The sequence below is a fragment of the Dreissena polymorpha genome, chromosome 10 (assembly GCF_020536995.1).
Source record: "Dreissena polymorpha isolate Duluth1 chromosome 10, UMN_Dpol_1.0, whole genome shotgun sequence".
NCBI classification, from domain to species: Eukaryota; Metazoa; Mollusca; class Bivalvia; order Myida; family Dreissenidae; genus Dreissena; species Dreissena polymorpha.
The window spans coordinates 71,628,156-71,647,957 of NC_068364.1; the positions used below are offsets into that span (position 1 = coordinate 71,628,156).

The 19,802-nt window shown below is 33.6% G+C and overlaps 1 protein-coding gene across 1 annotated transcript; it reads left to right on the top strand.

The window, feature by feature from the left end:
• Positions 1–1,194: 1,194 nt before the first annotated feature.
• On the top strand, positions 1,195–17,656 carry LOC127847947 (interleukin-1 receptor accessory protein-like 1-A). Its single transcript, XM_052380197.1, has 10 exons — positions 1,195–1,530; positions 2,416–2,587; positions 2,780–2,910; positions 6,171–6,304; positions 7,008–7,127; positions 7,656–7,749; positions 9,066–9,218; positions 13,852–13,989; positions 16,097–16,233; positions 17,236–17,656. The coding sequence occupies exons 1-10, from the start codon at positions 1,479–1,481 to the stop codon at positions 17,497–17,499; spliced, it is 1,395 nt and encodes a 464-aa protein (XP_052236157.1). The 5' UTR covers positions 1,195–1,478; the 3' UTR covers positions 17,500–17,656.
• Positions 17,657–19,802: the final 2,146 nt, after the last annotated feature.

Sequence of the window (19,802 nt, forward strand, 5' to 3'; positions counted from 1 at the left end):
AATAATACAATACATAACACAATTCTATAATACATAGCAGAAATAAAAAATGTATCGAGTCTTGGAACGGTGACTGTAAAGCATCGGTTTCTTAAAAATCTAGTATATGCAATTTACACTTTTTTTAAAAACGTAACTATATTTGTTGCGTTGATCATTTGATTATTAACAAGTGTGTATTTTCTTTGTTAATAATGCCAATTGATTTATTATAAAATGCATCGTGCGTTAATGCAAGAGATTTTACTGCGGCTGGTGCAGTTTGTTTATGTTTACTTGCTATGTAAAAGTTAGCCGTGTGAATACCTGAACGGTCTATTTTGCTTCATATTTGTTTCCACAAAAGCGAATGCACAATGTCTGCATATCACTTTCGAGTTTAATCATGTAACACGAGCAAGCTCTTTTTATAAATAACTGCTCACTTATATTTTCAGAAAATTAATATTTCCTTTTCATAGGAAATAGGTAAATCATGACTTTGTTAAAAACAATTCTGCTACCAATTAGTAGACTTTTGCGTTTCGTATTAAATGTTAATGATCTATTGCTAGTTCCCTGTTAATGAGTGTCTTATTCTGAACGGTCTATATTGGTTAATATTTGTTTCCACCTGAGCGAATGCATCAGATCTGTACATCAACTTTCGAGTTAAATGATGCGACACGTGCAAGCTATATCTATAAATAACTGCTCACTTATATTTTCAAAAAAATAATATTTCCTTTACATAGGAAATCGATACATTTAAAACAACAGTTTAAACGAGGTCTGGGTGATGTTATACTGCGAATAAATATATGTTTACCATTGTTTCATATTTAGTTAAAGTTTAAAACAATGAACCTTTACAGAAGGAAAACTAACAGACACAAAATAAAGGAATATATTAACACTTTAACAGTTTCATACTTAATTTTTTTAGAAGCGGCATAAATACATTCGTATTGACCTGTGATCCTGATGTATATTCCGTTAAACACACGACGCAGGTGAAACGTCGTTTACTTATGCTACTTTACTAATAGCCGTCTTAAATGTATAGCAAACACACCCATAGGTAGTCCAGTAGTATTTATGCGTTTAAGAAGTAGGACGCGAGTGTATTCAGTTCGTATCATAACATTTCTAGTTTCGTTTTGAAAGTCTGTTATCTATAAATAAATATTGACCCGCGCTTTCGGTTGTATTTTCAGAAAATACACACTTAACCTAAATCAGTTTAACTCGATTAAGTAAAGAGTGTGACTTACATGCTTTGTTGTTTTATTAAAACTAAAGCACAATTGCGATCTTTACGTAATCGCTGGAAATTTGGAGTATACTTTTTATTGAGAGATAGTGTTAATGTTTCGTTGATTGATCAAGCATACAGTTAATTTAGTTTGCCTTTATTTTTACAGTAATTGTTCGGCTTTTTTGGTTCATTTGTGTAACTTACTTGTATTATATACGAATATTAAACGCCTATTGATACTATGATCTACCTAACGACGATTCTTTTATTTGTGGATATACTATCGGCACAAAGTAAGTATGTTTTTTTAACTATGCTATGATAAATGCACGTAGCAAGAAGCGAATTGAAACCGAGGCAGTGTTATGGGTGTGATACATGTGTCTACCTCCAGCCCAGAAGTTAGTAATGTGGACATAAATCATACATGCATCATTTAATTATAATCACAGTTCGACACATACACTTAGCCGCCCCTAATAGTACCTCATATTTTGATTTCCTCAAATTCTGCGGATATCGATAACCTTTTTTGATATAAATATAGAATCATGGGTAATGTATGCACTCATGCCATGTTTTAAATAATGTATGTTTTGTCGAGAAAACTGCATCTTCACGCTAAATTTAGTATGGATATGGCAATGTTGTATGACATATATCATATGTCAAAAGAGAGATTTTATTACACTACTAGCATTGTTACCCTGTTTATCTGTTTTAACTGCATTAATTGAAAACGCAGGTGTTATCGCATCTGCAGTAGTACGTAGTAACAGTTGTTTTTGTAGAAATAGTAATAGCAGTTGTTATAGAAGCAGTTATTTGCAATTGTTTTAGGTTCTGTTGGTTTAAGCTAGTCCATATAAACGGACTCCCAGAGCCTTTGATAATTGTTGCTATGGAGGCTCTCAGCAACCCATTGGGTTATAAAGCTGAGAGTTGAATTATTGCATCTAGGTTTAAGCGTGTTATTTGCATGGACATTAGCTGCAATCTTGTAACGATAATGATCATCATCATTAGTAGTATGATTATTATACTTCTTATTATTAGTAGTTTAAGTATTTATTTATTTATTTATTCATACCATTGAACAAGTTTTGAATAGTTTTTGTAGTGCATTTGAACCTTTCTAAATTTGAGTTTGCATAATGAAGTTTTCTACTTTCAAATAGTCAAACTAAACTATGATCCACCCGAATTTGTCGACCACCCGAGATGGCCGGAAAGCAGTTACTACATTCAAGATGGACCATCAATCACATTGCAATGTGACATCAGAGCCTATACTGACACAAAATTGTTGTGGTATAAAGACGCCAATATCATAAAACCGATGTCCAATGTGTATCCTTTTTACCACAAGTAAATCTTGTTCTAAGCAGAAACCTCTGAAATGCATCAAAATGGTAACATATTCGTGCATTTTATTTCAACATGTCCATATTATTTGAATTTGACGTAATGCTACAGGAATCGTATGCGTATCATTACGAATAGCATCCTCGCTGAACTGTATACCTTAACATGATACTTCAGCTATGGATTTGGTACGTTTAATTCAACCATGACCATTCTTCTTCCGAAGCAAGAACAGTCGGGCAAGTACGCATGCGTCGCTACCAACAGTGCGGGAAATATCAGCTACAGCGGATTCATATTTATCAAAGGTACACATGCATTAAAGAAGGTTAACTTTCTCAATATAAATACACTACAACAAGAGTAAACAACAATGCATGTTAACAGGGTTCTTTTTTTTAATATGGGGAAGGAATCAAGGCTGTAAAAATAGAATTTTTAAAAATAAAATGCGTTATTCTAATGCATAATAATGCTTACAACAACGCTAATTTTGACAAATACTGAATTCACCCCTTTCACATTGTCAGAGCAATCAGTTTTGAGTTTTATGTCGATTGATGAATACCCATATATCACGAGTAACAATGTACTGTTGATAAATATTTATAATAATTATTGTCAACAAAGCCTTACCGCAGCTACTCCCGAAACACTTATAAAGGAAAAATACGTGATAATACATAAAAGCTGTGCTCTGTGAAAAGGGGGTTAAATGCATAGGCGTAAAGTGTCGTCCCAGATTGACCTGTGCAGTCCGCTCAGGCTAATCAGGGACGACACATTCCGCTTTTATGATATGTTCTGTATAAAGAAAGTCACTTCTTAGCGAAAATCTAGTTTAGGCAGAAAGTGTCGTTCCTATATAGCCTGTGCGGACTTCACAGACTAATCTAGGACGACACTTAACGCGCATGCATTAAAGAAGAGAGCGGTCGATATTGATTTGTAATTATCATTTGTTTTAAGTTCGCTGTGATGCACGTCGAAATAAATAATCCTGTTTTGTCTAATGTTTTCATAATCAAAAAATGAACATAAACCTCAAAAACAGGTTAACTTGATACCGACAACATAAATGTGTCGTAAAGGGGCCTTTTCACAGTTTTTGTCATGTATTTAAGTTTGTCATTAAATGCTTTATATTGAGAAATGTTAACATTGGATCTACACAGCTCAAGTAAAAAAGTATGAATATAATTTAAAAAAAGGGAAAAAGTAACCCTCAATTGGGTTGAACCACTGACCCCTGTAGTAAAAATCTATCGCTTAGACCACTCGGCCATGCGTGCTCATACAAGAAGTGATGTATTTTATACTTGGTATAAGCAATCCTCGTAGTATCACAAAATATAACGAAAACAACAGAACTCTCCAAATTATTGAATCGTTTCGCGTTGCAACGCTTTATAATTTTCAGGTTTTTTAAATCGTCAAAATATGCATATAATGGATATTGAAAGCTTGGTAGATGTACTAGAGTATTTATAGACTAAACAGTTGAATATTGGTCCTGTGCAGTTGTACTTATTTATTTTAATTTTTGACCCATGTTTACCTAGTTATCGGTAGCTTAGAGCAATAGGGTTAAAAACGCTATAAGGATAATATATTTTAAGTACTGTTCACATATTACGGATGCAAGACAAGATGAGTACTCACGGACAGGTGAGGTCGACTCGCGGTCAACTCACGGTTAATGCATGCGTAACAGGTCGATTTTCAGATTGGCAGATTGTACGCCATTCTTACATATATACAATTAACAAAATATAATATAAATAATTTAATTTGAACATGAACATGTGTAAGAAGCCAAATAGGAAAGAAGGTGTTCTTGATTTAAGTTAAGGGTTTTGTTTTATATTTAAGCTTTATTGTTGCCATACTCAGTTTTGTAATGTTCTTTAACATAAACTTGCAAACGTTTAGGCAATTCAATTGATTAATGCTTCGATTTATAAAAAAGTTCATAAATATTAAGTTGTGACAAAATAAGAAATTGATTGTACATGTGAGTTACACGGTATTGGCCGAGTAAGGCACTACGTCGGAAAACGCAATTTGTCGGGTTGAATTAATCATACGTTTAATTGTCTTGTGTTCTGTCTATAAGCTGATTTCCCATCGCTATTAGCGAATGCCTGTTACAGATATGGGCCTTACACTTTATTGATTGATAGAAAATTGTCATCTGTCTTTCTTTAACCCATTTATGCCTAGTGGACTCTCCCATCCTTCTAAATTGGATCAATTTATTTCCAAAATTAGAAATGTCAAGTATATTTATTTCTATATTTATAATATTTCTTACAGAAATTCCTTTAAGCAAACAGCGCAGACCCTGATGAGACGCCGCATCATGCGGCGTCTCATCTGGGTCTACGCTGTTTGCCAAGGCCTTTTTTTCTAAACGCTAGGCATACATGGGTTAAAGATATTTTACTCCTTGCGAGGAAGGTGGAGTTTGCGTAGTGATGGGACGTTTAACATTTATTCAATATATGGAACATAAGTAATACCGGTAGCAAATAACTTATAAAGGCTATCAGGTACATTGTTCGCTTTTAATTTGTAGTAACTATTTCCGTAAGAGTAATGCAAACTCGCCATCGGAAAGGATTTTGTTTTATTCTGTTATATGTTAAATGCACATTCTTCTGGGTATTTCAATGTTTTGGTAAGTATACATAGCAAACATACAATTTTCATATTATATGTCAAACAAGAAATGCGACAAGCCTTTACAAAACAAAACGTTTTTATTTCATTGCGGAGTTGCTTACATTTGAAGTCGTTTGATGTTGTCGGAGTCAATCACGTCTGACAGGTGCTCGAGGATATTAGGTGTTATTGTGAGCTTAACGGTTTGTCAAAATTGCCATTTTATTAAACAAAAGTTCTTACTTGTCTTAGGTGATTAAGTGTATTGATCAAATCGTTCTGTCCGTAAATTTTTTTTTTGGTTTGTGGGTTTCTTTTTTTTAAAGGGGGTTATCTTCGTTGTGGTTTAAAATCCCTTTCGTTTCAAACACGCAAATATGCGATAAATCCTGTTACGATGTAAAATAACAAAAATCATTCAGACATGTTTTTTATTAACATAAAAAAAAAGCTTTAAATAATATAATATACCAATAAACTATTCAAAGCCAACATGCTATGCTATTGTATGAAGAAAAAAATCAATGTTTTTAATATTTACAAAATTAAATAATAGTGAAATTAGATTAAACTATAAAAATGCAACAATGCACTGTTCAAGTCCAACATATGGCGATATTGTGTTAAAACACAACCGAACCGTTAAAGCTCCTATACCACAGATTGGGAAAATGACCAGAATGCCTTTTTTAATTAACACAAAAATATGTTATTCGATGGAACAGCCTGCATAAATCTTTAGTGATAAGTACCACGGAAACAAAAGCAAGTGGTTCAATCAGTTAACGCGTTATTAAAAGACGTGTTCATTATACGCCTTGAAGCTAATTAGAACTCGTTGTTTTGCGTTGTGAAAATGGGAACAAGTCAAACATAATGTTGCATTTTATATTAAATATTACAGAACAAGCGGATGAGGCCCGACCACGGATCATCAGCACTTTTCCTGAAGGATCGAAAATCTTCGCCGCCATAGATCAATCAATAAACATCAGTTGTACCTTCGATGTTGGAGGATCTGATATTGCCTTGATGGACGTATGTTTTAGCGGGACTTCACGCCTACACAATGAGCCGCGTTCTGAGAAAACTCGGCATAATGCATGTGCGGAAAGTGTCGTCCCAGATAAGCCTGTGCAGTCCGCACAGGTTAATCAGGGACGACACTTTCCGCTTTTATGACAATTTTCGTTTAAATGAAGTCTCTTCTAAGAAATAATCCAATTTAGGTGGAAAGTGTCGTCCCTGATAAGCAAGTGCGGACTGAACGGGCTAATCTGGGACGACACTGTACGCACATGCATTATACCCGGTTTTCTCAGAGCGCGACTCAAATTTTTCCTACGTTTCTAGTTGCATTAGGTTCCTTATTGTGCATACTGTTTTGTAAAAATATTTACATTTTCCTACTATTTGCGTGTACTTTAGTAAAGCAGAATATGATTTTGAGCAGTGTGCTAAAGTTTAAAAACACAACGAAAGTGCATTCGTTTGCTTACATTTTTGGTGAAATTCTTTCCTAACAGTGTGTCACTGACCTATTTCTTAACTTTGTACGAAATGTGTTATCTTTTAACTTCAGCACAGACATTTTAACTCTTTTTCGACGAACATTCATATGAATGTTTTCATATAAAATTTTAATAAATAATCAGTTTTCTCTTCTCCCGAAAAACAAGCAAACCTACAATTCAGAATATTAATTAAACAGTCTTACATGTGGAAAAGTTCTGCTTATCAGTTGACCCTCGAGTGGCGACGAAGAGGCCTTACGTTGAACGATACAAACCACACAGCCTGGCAGCTGGCGAAAGCGCCTACCAATGACCAGACATTATTACTACTTTTCGACAGTATATTGGTAAATGTATATTATTGGGCTATTAATTGATAACGATAATTTTTTTTTAACGATTTTCTTTCCCTTTTAATGACAATATAATACCCTTATGTCATATTATTTATAGCATTACATTTATAAAAGCGAATTTGAGCTTTAACGTTGAAGAGGAGAGGTCTTTTTTGTAAGTTACGCCTACAAACATCTACATAAAACAGTTTTCCCATGATTCTCAATAATTTTATGTTACGATTGATGTTTGTATTGGTGTCAAATAAAATCATTTGTAATTAATATGATCATCAATAAAAAAAGTGGAGTTTACTTTTCTGAATACAATTATAATATTCATACATGAGGATGCTTTGCATTTTAAACGTTCAACTCATGAATCTTAGTGTTCATATGTTCGACGAATTTTACTAAGACTTGCAAGTATATTTTACATTATTTTTTATCTTACATAAAAGTTATGAAAACGTTATGAAATAAGCATGGAAGTGAACGCTTTCCAATTGTTAACTGCGATAATTTGTATGCTATTAATAGGAAGATGACTACGGGGAATACAGTTGCTATGGTGAAAATGTACATGGGAACGACACAAGAAGCATATTTCTGCTTCCTCCGTTGAAGAGAAATTGTAAGGACGTCTTGATTTTTATGAATGTATAATATTATATTGCGTGTTTTTCTATAGATTTGATAATCATTGTAACACACGCTATAAATTGCAGACATAATATCTAATTAACAGCTAAGTATTTTTATAATTAATTTACTACTTATATAAGTAAATTAAACAATATGACCACATTACATCTGATTAAAAGCTAATCATTTACATAATTAATTTACTACTTATATAAGTAAATTGAACACTATCTGGTGACAGCTTACATATTTTTACTGATATGCATGTATATCGCACACTTTAACAGTGCTATTTTCTTTTGTTGTTTTGTTTTGTGGTGTTATATAGTACATATAGATATATATATATAATACATGAGACTTTATGTGTCAGTAACTTTTTTATGCTGTTTGTTAATTGTGCTAAACCATAATATAAAAATTGTATTGCTTTCGGATCATGTTCATTAATTTATTTCACTGGTTGGTAAAAAGCAGTATAATTCACTAGTGATTATGCCACTCTTGGGTTTATTTTCCATAAACTCTTGTGAAATCAAATTCGACTGTACACTGTAATCAACAAATATGTCTATATAATGTATCTTCTGTCTCGAATTTAGTTCTTTTTTTTTCGAACCTGCTTTACACACGAGCTTTACTAAGAGTGCGACGCATCAACTGCATTTATGTGTAAATTGGAGACCTTTCACATATTTATCATGCAATAGTGTGATTTCCATCAAAGGGCCCTTTTCACAGATTTTTGCAAGTATTGAAGTTTGTAATTAAATGCTTTATATTAATAAATGTAAACATTGGATGTAAAACGCTCCAGTAAACAACAACAAAAATAACATAAAATAAAGAAAAAAGTAACCCTTTACTGGCTCGAATCACTGACCACTGGAGCACTGGAGTAAAATGTAGTTCATACTTCATATAAGCAATCTTCGTAGTATCACTAAATATAACGACAACAACAGAACTCTCCAAATTATTCAATCGTTTCGCGTTGCTACGCTTTATAATTTTCATGTCTTTAAATAGTCAAAAGATGCTTATTATGGATATTTTAGAGCATGGTGAATGTTCAGTAATACTGTTTCCTAAAAAATATCATACTTCAACAAAAATTTGCGAATCTGAAACATTTTTTAAAATTGTGTCACATTTACAAAAATGTGAAAAGGCCCCTTTAATTATGACGTTTCAAATGGGATGCTTGGAAATACGGTTTGAACATGAGCACGGTTTAATAAACCTTTACTTTGCAAACAGTTTGTGTTGTGTGTATACATGGGAACATTACTGTATCCGTTTCAGCAATAGTTCGTGTACAAGACGTAATCGTGGGATCAGCGTTAGGAGCTACCTTTGTCATACTAGCCTTAGTTGCACTCTTTGTACGACGACATAGGCTTCAACAGAAGAAATATGAAAGACTGACTTGGCCGGAACTTGACAGCCAATACGAAGGTATTATTGCCATTTATTGAAATCAGTATAAATTTGCACCAGACAACTTTACGTAGAGCTAACTCAATGTAAGATAAGCCAAGATAGGGCTGGTTTTATGGCGCGATAGGATATACTATCCCTTTCATAGGACTATTACACCTTTCATACATATACGGGCTCTCAAGAAATAGAAACAATACCTGTCGCCAAATGATTAGACGAGAAAAAATTTGGTATAGATAGGAAAATAAACCATATTATATAGAAATGAATCGCAGTTAGCCGTTTTATTTAGCATAGTTTGCAAACAAAGATTTAACGTAACCTGTTATTTAAATAACGGTTAATGTCGCTATATCATAGTAAGCAAACAAAGATTTAACGTAACCTGTTATTTAAATAACGATTAATGTCGCTATATCATAACAATAATTAAATTCCATATACTTATATGGTACCTTTGTGATACCATTATTTAAGCCGCGACGCATTTCCATGAAATAAGCGGATATTTTTGTTATTATTTGTACGTGTTAATATGTTGACTGCACAATATCGACAGTAGAAAGTGGATCTACAAAAACATTGGATCAGCGACGATTCTCCAAGATTAAATCAAACCGATGATTCCACAGGGATCACAAACTATTAGCAAGATAAGCAACATCACACGTCACAGATTAACCCATTTATGCCTAGCGTCTAGAAAAAAGGCATTGGCAAACAGCGTAGACCCTGATGAGACGCCGCATGATGCGGTGTCTCATCAGTTTCTGCGCAGTTTGCTTAAAGGAATTTATGTAAGAAACATTCTAAATTTAGAAAGAAATATACTATAAATCCCTAATTTTGGAAATAAATTATCCACTTTAGAAGGATGGGAGAGTCCACTAGGCATAAATGGGTTAATGAAAGTTATCCAGACTTTTTTCGAACAAATCATGATACAGGGAAAAACGTAGTCTCACTAATTTTACTTTACAATCTAACCTTAGGGGTGTAAAATTCGCATGGTTTCAAAACAAAGGCCACATAAATACATTACAATGTTGTCATACGAGAAACACCTTTTTCTTCCGATGTGACCGGAATACAAATATATAAGTTATCTAATCATGCATAATTTATTTTCGAGCTCTTAACGTTATAGTCTATTGCACATTATGTATTAAAATAAGCCATTATAATTCTAGATATATTTCTCTTGGGACTCCCTACTTAGCGATTGGACAAATGGTATTGAACAAAAACAACAATTAAAGGGGCCGTCCAACAGATTTCACGTTTTGGTAAATTTACAAAATAAAAAAAAAGTTGTTTCAGATTCGAAAATTTTAGTTTTAGTTTAATGTTCGTTTTAGTTATGATATTTTTGAGGAAATAGTAATACTGACCATTTACCATGCTCTTAAATATCTATTAAATGCATCTTTTGATGATTTGAAAATCTGAAAATTATAAAGCGTTGTGCGACGCGAAACGATTAAGTAATTTGGAAAGTTCCGTTGTTGTCGTTTTATTTTGGGATACTTCGAGTATTGCTTATATAGGTAAGAAATGCATCCGCTCTAAGCATGAGCATTGATGGTCGAGTGGTCTAGGGGGGGGGGGGGGAGGGAGGGGGGAGACTTTTTACTCCAGGACTCCAGGGGTCAGTTGTTCGAGTCCTGTTGAGGGTTACTTTTTTCCTTTTTTAAATTGTATTTTTTTTCTGGAGATTTTTTGTTCACATTTTTAATTTATCAATATAAAGCATTTAATGACAAGCTTCAATACATGCAACAATCTGTTGGACGGCCTCTTTAAATCAACGGAATCAACTTGTACATACACGACTAGATCACAACAAATTAACGGAAGGGAAACTGAAAAGAGTGGACGAAATTCACATGTATTGGTCGTACACTCAGAAACGATGTTAACGGCAAGCACTTTATATGATTGTCTTAAAGTAACATTACTATTCAAAATCAACGAAAATCGTGTACAATTGTTCGTACAATAAACTTAACCATTAAAAATCAGTGTTCCTTATGGCAATTTCCGAAATTTTAACGTCAGATGTGGTCTGGCAAAATAGATGTTTTTAGATACAAAATGATCGTTTTTATAATTGTTTTGCATATTTATTTATACGACACATGAACACTAAAATGGTGTTCGTGTGTCGTCTGAATATATATATATTCGCGGGAATTAATTGTAGCCACAAATAAATAAAAACGAGCATTTTGTATCTACACAAATCTATGTAATCATACCACATCTAGCGTTGAAATTTTCGCTATTTCTATAAGGAACACTGATTGTTTTTACGAAACAATATTAAATATTACAATATTAAACTTTATATTACGAAATACTAAACAAAATTTTCGTTGATTTTGAGCGCTATAGAGACTTTAACACGGTATGGTAGTAAGCATTTTCCCGCCAATTACACTATACTTGCCTCTTTACATCATATCATCGCATGAAAATGACGACACATTGTTATGTTCTCTGAAATATGTGTCTTACATTCATATGTTCATATTCGAATTTAAAAGGAGAATGAGCCCACACTCATTAAAGCCTCTATAACGCTCAAAATCAACGAAAATTTCGTAAAGTACTAGTATTTCGTAAAATAAAAAACCTATGTTCCTTATAGCAATAGCCACAATTACAACGCTAGATATTGTATGATTTCATACATTTGTGTAGATACGAAATGCTCGTTTTTATTTATTTGTGACACAATTTATTCCATTGTAATTTCCCGTGAATATATCTATTCATACGACACACGAACACTAAAATATTACAATGTTAGTGTTTATGTGTCGTATGAGTAGATACCGTTGCGGGAAATTAAAATGGAATTAAATATGCAACACAATAACAAAAAAGAGCATTTTGTATCTACAAACATCTATTTTAACAGACCACATCTGGCGTTGAAATTTCGGCAATTGTCATAAGGAACACTGATTTTTAATTGTTTAACTTTTTTTACGAAATACTTTACGAAATTTTCGTTGAATTTGAGCGTTGTAGTGATTTATAAGGTTACCTAAAACACACTAAATAGACTAATCAAATACAACGGTAAGATACTACTCCATGATGGCTAAGCAGGCATTCATATTCTGTCAGTAATACTATGTAAATACCATATAATTCCTTATTAATACTAGTAATACTTATTGAAAAGCTCAGGAAAGCGTTATATTAAAACACGTCTTTCGGCCAATATCGACTTGCTGACCCTAAGAACGTGATAGGTAAGAATACATACAGCTAATTATATTCGGTCAAAAGGTGACTCGCCTAAACGGGTGAACAATATGCACTTCGGTACACGTAAGGGCGTATTGATCAAAGTCTAATATGATTTAATACAGGTTTGTCTTTACTAATTAGAGAGTACTTCTCGGGCAAAATCTACAGTTTTCTACAACTCCTTCCTTAATAAAAAGATATATCGCGAAAAGAAAATTACTGCTACATTATGGGATCTTCATCTACAATATAAAGAGTAAACAAAACATGTGTTTAATGTGCGCATGCGTATGTACGAGGGCCGTATATGTGGTCATTATATGGAGGTAATTGATCACTGTACACAAGTATTTTCTGGTGGTTTATATAATTTGAGTAATTGGACACACATTTTAGATAAAGCGACTTTTGTCAAAAGAAATGTTAACATTATGTAAATTGCTTAATTTGATGGACTTCTGACTTCTGCATGTGTAAATAGAGTTATAATTTGTTTCCCATATCATTGAAAACAAAAAATTATAAATACACGTGTATTTATAGACCCAGCTTGCGCAAACAACGAAATAGTTTTCAAAGAAAATCGAAACAGTGAATTTAACACGTTAAAGTGTATTTGTTTCTTTTTCAGTAAAATGTGTACTAGGTAAATTGTGCAAGCAATAATAATCTGTATATATATCTGTATACAACAACGTATGTCGAGTCTTAATAAAGAAACCAAAAAGTTTAATAATGTGTGCGTGTTGACAACGTCAGTTTCTGGTTAAATATGAAGTTGTACGAAACATAAAAGAGATCCGCACTGTTGTAGAAGACGACCGAAAATTTCAAGCATAAATGCCGGATCTATTAATAAGGGTTTTATTATTCGCATACTCGGGCTATTAATATCCCCCGCGACGGTCTAATTTCATTGCGACGAATTTGGAAAAATTAAAATTGTTAAACTAAAAAACTTGCCTTTTAACGAAATGCTGCTGTAAACTTCAAGAAAGCAAGCGTCAGTAAGTATGCGACAAAGCAAATTGTATTTAAGCGTTACAATAAACAAAATAAATCGAATAGCAGGAGAATACTGCTGTCCGACAAATACTCACTGTTGCTTAAATTGCAATAAAATCAACGTACTATTTTAAATTGAAAATTATTTCGAACATACCTGAGTTATCTAACAAACTGTTTATATTTATATTATTGCATTGAATGAAAGATTTTAGTTGACGCTCAAAAAGTTATTTGTGGTAAAGGTGAATTTTACTGGAGAAAACGTCCAAGTTGAAAACTTTTGAGGTATATATGTTGCATCCGACAGTTAAGTCTGCTTAATTCAATTTTGCTTTACAATATACGTCAACCATTTTAAAACATTATTTCTGTTTTCTAGTACCAGAACGGACGATCGAATACGACGTGTTTATATCCTACAGCAGCGATGACCTTTCCTGGGTCAAGGACGTTCTTCTTTGTCGCCTTGAGAACGCTGGCTATCGGGTGTGCATCGACTACAAAGACTTTACGCCCGGTAAGCTACGACGTAAAACATCAGTCCTTCAACATCAATATAATACCTTAATATATACAAATACTTGTTTTATCATCAGCAAACCAGTGTTGATTAACCCATTAATCTAGCGTCTAGAAAAAAAGGCCTTGGCAAACAGCGTAGACCCAGATGAGACGCCGCATCATGCGGCGTCTCATCGGTGTCTGCGCTGTTTGCTGAAAGGAATATCTGTAAGAAATATTCAAAATATAGAAATTAATATACTAGACATCCCTAATTTTGGAAATAAATTGATCCAATTCAGAAGGATGGGAGAGTCCACTGACATGCATGGGTTAAATAGCCACACTATGTGTATAACTTTCTAGTATTAACGCATCATACACAATTGTATACAGAATTATATAAAACAATAATTTTAACATCATTTCTCTTGAAACCACATTATCCAGTTGTTTAAAAGGGGGTATGCTGCATCCTATTGTGCTTCTCAAAACAAATTCTTCAAATCATGCAACATTTAAACCCTTTTAGTGCTGGAACCGAATTTTGAAGGCCTTTGCAAACAGTTTGGATCCAGATGAGACGCCACAGAACGTGGCGTCTCATCAGGATCCAAACTGTTTGCTATTCTGATAGTACTCTTTGAAAAAAAAAACGAAGAAAATGCTAATTTTAGAAATTCAGCAGACATTTTAGCAGACGACACATTTCCCAGCGAGCAAAAAGTTAATAACCTGGACAAAACGAGGTTTTTTTTTTAAATAAAGACTTTCATATTTAAATAAATTAACAAACATTTTTCTCTGGAACAACACTGTACTGTTTGTCATATTACATTTTATATTGATCTTTTAGAACATAACCCGAATGACAAAATGTTCTTAGGATATGCCGAAACTAAAAATCGTTAAATGAACTAACACTTGTTAATGATGTCTTACACCCGCAAGATATATTATACTTTACAGTAAGAGTGGTTTAGTTCTATTTTTTTAAGAAGCTTAGCCATTGTTTTACACCGGTTAATATTCAAAATGGAGCGCTAAGGTGTCCGATCTGCTCGTGTGCACAACAACGTCCAGTCATGCATCAATTCATCCTTGCGTTGTATATTAGCCCAGACATCGTTCAGCCATCCTTTCAACCATCTGACCTTGAATACGACTTGGTATCTTTTATTCATCGTTATGTCATCTACCTTACAGAACACTGGACGCTTCTTTCATTCAATCAAAGTTTCCGCCAAACACATATAAGTGCGTCTCTTCTTCTCCTTTCTTCCCTTGTTTTGTCTAGCATTATATCGTCTTACCATTCATCCATTCGATAATTGTCCGTCTTCACAAAAGTGAAAACCGTAAACCAATAATCCAATCATGCATCTAATTATCCGATAATTCATACCACAACTGTAAATACATTAAAAACTGTAAGTGTACCATAACGATTTTAGATTGGCAGGTTAGGTTGATATTTGTTGGATTCGATGAAATACCGATTTTAATTCACGAGATTCCACCGAATCCAACTAATTTTCTTTTTATTTGATGCTTTTTTCAACGTTTATTTACATTGTAAAAGAGTTTATTTCATGCTTTCCGGTGGTTTAAAGAGAAATATCAGTGAATTAAAACTGTTTCACTGTTTAAAACAGTAAAAAATAACAGTGAAAATTATCGATACTGTTTGCTGTTTTACTGTGAAATGACGCCATTCTTTTGACGAAAAGACGTCATTATACCAGTGTGAATTATCCTGTTAAAGTCTTTTATAATGTAAATAAACGGTGAAAAAAGCATAAAATGAGTAGAACATTTTGTTTGATACGGTTAAATGTCGATTTAACCCATTCGTGATCATAGAAACTTTATATTTGCTATGATCACTCGTGAATTTAAATCGATAGTCCACCGAAACCAAAAAAAATCTCTTTTTAACTGGAGAATTTAGCTGGTATAATGTCGTCATTTCGTAAAAACATAACATCATTTCATTGAAAATTATCGATACTTTTGACTGTTATATTTCAATGTTTGAGACAGTAAAATATAAGTTTTAATTCACTTATATTTCTCTATAAACCACCGGAAAGCATTAAATAAACTTACATACTTATTTACAGGTTTACCAATAGCTGATAACATCCTGGACTCCATATACCGCAGTCGGAAGACCTTGGTTCTGTTGTCGCGGAACTTCCTGCGCTCCGTGTGGGGACAGTTTGAATTGCAGCAGGCTCTTCATCGAGCAGTCATACAGGTAAAAGTAAAACAATTTGAATCAGATGGTAATTATAGGGACAAAATTTGAATAAATAATAACGAAAAAACAAAACACAATACAAATCGTCAAATGATTCATTTTTATTTGTGTGTGTAATGATTTAATTTTGTTCCGAAGTGAATGATTAAAATGAAATATATATTTGTAAAATGCAGGTCCAAAAAAGAAACTTCAATTAAAACGTGACTTCGGGTTGAGGTTTTCGCAAAAATTTGGTATGCATATATGCTTGTTTAGAATTGGTTTCATTTGAAGTCAAGTATAATGTAACTGATGCACAAAATGGGAAAACAGTTTCCGCTAATTAACTACAGTTTCTTACGAGTTTTCACACGTACGCCTGTGTGTAAGAAGCTTATTTACCGATGATACTAGTGAATGCAAAATTCGTAATTAAAAATATACTTATTTAAATTAGTTTTGATGACGCTACATGTAGTAATCTTACTGTTAAGGTTTATGTTTTACATATAAAGACGTTACTAAAGAGAGTCGATGTCAAGTTTTGATAGTCATTATTTAAGGCGACTGGCATAAAATGTGCGTTACAAAATGCAACGGCAGACTAATCTTGGGCGATTAATTTGAAACATTGTTGTTGTTATTTTCTATAGTAACCGATTGTTCTATTTGGTGGAGGAAGGACAATGGCAATTACGTAACAAGGTGTTGTCGGGTTTGTGTGTTGACATTTTACCGGAGGTGTAGATATTCTATTGATCTCTTCACATCTGAAAAAGTATCTTAACAGAAGGTGCAAACAACGCGGGCAAATTGTATTCCCACTCCAACTTATTGTTATTTTCACACAATAGCGTTTGATAAAGTATGTGGGTTTTTTTTTGTAAAAAAATAAACAGAGAGAGCGTTGTTTATAAAGGGTTTAGTGGGCTTTTTCCATAGCATCTAGCCCATTATAGTGTTAGTGTAAGTCTTACATGACTGTGTTATTATATTACGACTTTGTTATTACTTCAGAGGCAAGAAGTGTTGATAGTTATCAAATACGACAGCAGTAGAGTACCGATGAAGCTTATGGGTAAAACGTTTCTGGATTGGACTGATACCACTGTGCAGCCGCACTTTTGGGCCCGGCTTAACGTCGCTATTGGATCTCCCGGTGTTTACGGAACCGACTTAGGTGTTGAAAAATCTGAACAGGGGCGTCCGTTTGAAAGTATTTGTGACCTTGATCAATCCAGTAAAAATGCATACATTGTTTCGAATCAAACGACCCATTGACTTTTAAAAGTGAATGTAAATGATTGTGAATTGGTTAGAGCGTGCATATACATAATGACGTCATGTGATTGTGACGTCATTTCCTTTACTTTATTACAACTGTTTTACTCCTGATGAAGGTCTTTGACCGAAACGTTGAGTAAATTGATAGTGAAAAACAATGAAGTTGTTTCTCTGTTTTCTATAATTATTTAGAGCGCACATGAAACATGCAACCATAACCCTCGTAATGAAAAAACGTGCAGGGTTTTCTTTCGCACGTTCATGACATTGCAACCACACGAAAATGGTTAAAACGTGTCTTGAAAGAAAGACTTCAAAGACTGACTTCAAATACAATTTTTACAAAAGGTTTTTAAACGACAATTGATATATTTGGAAAATAGAATCGTGTGCCGTTATAAAAGAAATTATTATAAAAGTGTTGCGTAAGAAGTGCATAAAAATGTATAAGGCCCGATTCGATAATTAAACGAGAACACATAAAGTGTGAACGTTCGTGGATTGCAAATAAACAGATTCGCAGCAATACTGGATGGTATTTCCTTGTTTTCCCTATTCGTTAATTAGAAACGTTCCCGAGTTGAAGTTTAAGGCCCGATTCGATAACTTAACGAGAACACATAACGTGTGAACGTTCGTGGGTTGCAAATAAACAGATTCGCAGCAGTACTAAATGGCATTTCCTTCTTTTCCCAATGCGTTAATAAGAAACGTTCCCGAGTTTAAGTATAGCGTTTCAAAAGTCACGTAACAGTTCTCAGATGTCATTTTCTGGTGGTCCGATTTCAAAAATTTGAAAAGGGAAAACAATCGAAAAGTCAATTGTTAACATGTTAATTGGCGGACGAGATTAATAAATCATACGAAACGACGAGTTCGATTTTGTGTGTTTTTCGGTGGAAATCCTCTTAACCGGACAACTCCGGGACCGAGAGAAAATTCCTCTAAGAGAGGATTCCGGTTTAGAGGGGAAATAAACGCATCCACCCATTTTACGCTTTAAAGTCACTGAGAGCAAGTTCCTTAGCAAATCTCAATGCATTTTCCTGTATGATCGGAATTGAAATCGGCAATGACTTGGCCCTTACAATACAGAACCAGTCCCATACAAGTGTGTTGGTCTTTACACATTTCATCTCATTATTAAACTGACTTTTGTTTTGTGAAGACTTGTTTCTCAAATGGGCAAGTAAACAGACTTTCCTTAACCAATTTTCTCTGACAGCATCTTGATAGTAGGTTTAGGCAACATTTCTGACTCTTTGATCAGTTTGATTTTGTCGTCTAGAGACAATATCACGCGCTTTCACTTTGAAGGAGGTTCGGACATTTTTAGTCTTAGTAATCTTAATTGACAATTTGAAAAGTTAAATGGATATCTAAATGGAACAGCTTCAACAACTCTGCAAATCACCATTTTATATAACACTAAATAAGCAATTGTTAAAGAAAAACAATTCAAATTAAACAACATTACGCTTATTAAAATTAATTTGCTTTTTAACGATGGAAGCCTATATAGCAACGAATATGTATTCAGCTATGGACGCAAAGTGTGCGTACATTAATATATTTGAGAATCTTTTGGATAAGAAAATAATTATAGCTAGGGATTTATTATAACCATACTTAGGGCTTTCACCGGATTTCTGGAATAAACGACATGATCTTGTAAAAAATGTCATAGGGTGATGAAAATACATAAAATTATGCATCTTTTCATTACATACTGGGCCGTTTATGCAAGTTGAATGGTGGGCATTCAAATGTGTAGTAAACATTTTTTGAACGAAAAGGCAGATAAACAGAAGAAAAGACTTGTAAGATGAGTTCAATATACTTCCTTCGATATCGACATTTTTAATGGAAACATAATGTCGGTAATAAACGAAAAGAATGGGCTTTATTTTGTAAAGTTATTGCTAAACGATGTTTTTGTATCATACCTTTACTGACAATGTGGTTAGTGATTTAAGGCATTTATAGGCATCGGAACGACACATTCTTCGATTCTAAACCAAGTCATATTATAATTGATACATTGTCTGTAGCTCTTTGTAACTATTTCATTCTGGACCCGCCGTTTTTTCGCGAAAACAAGAACTTTCATAGATGCGTTTCTCTGACACAAACAATCAATAGCAATTCAAAATGACAATAACTTTGTCCAAGCAATACAATGCAAAAATAAGTAATAAAAATACGCGGAAGGGTTAAAGGACAGACCATTTGAGGAGACAGACAGACAGACAGGTTAACATGAATCTAATCCACGTGCGTATATGCCAAAAGTTTGATCT

What these genes read in the sequence shown, in the direction of transcription:
- LOC127847947 (XM_052380197.1), top strand. Translation starts at nt 1,479, where the DNA reads ATGATCTACCTAACGACGATTCTTTTATTTGTGGATATACTATCGGCA. An exon ending in ATAAAACCGATGTCCAATGT is followed by an intron (nt 2,588 to 2,779) that starts GTATCCTTTTTA and finishes ATGATACTTCAG; the next exon opens with CTATGGATTTGGTACGTTTA. An exon ending in ACTTGACAGCCAATACGAAG is followed by an intron (nt 9,219 to 13,851) that starts GTATTATTGCCA and finishes TCTGTTTTCTAG; the next exon opens with TACCAGAACGGACGATCGAA.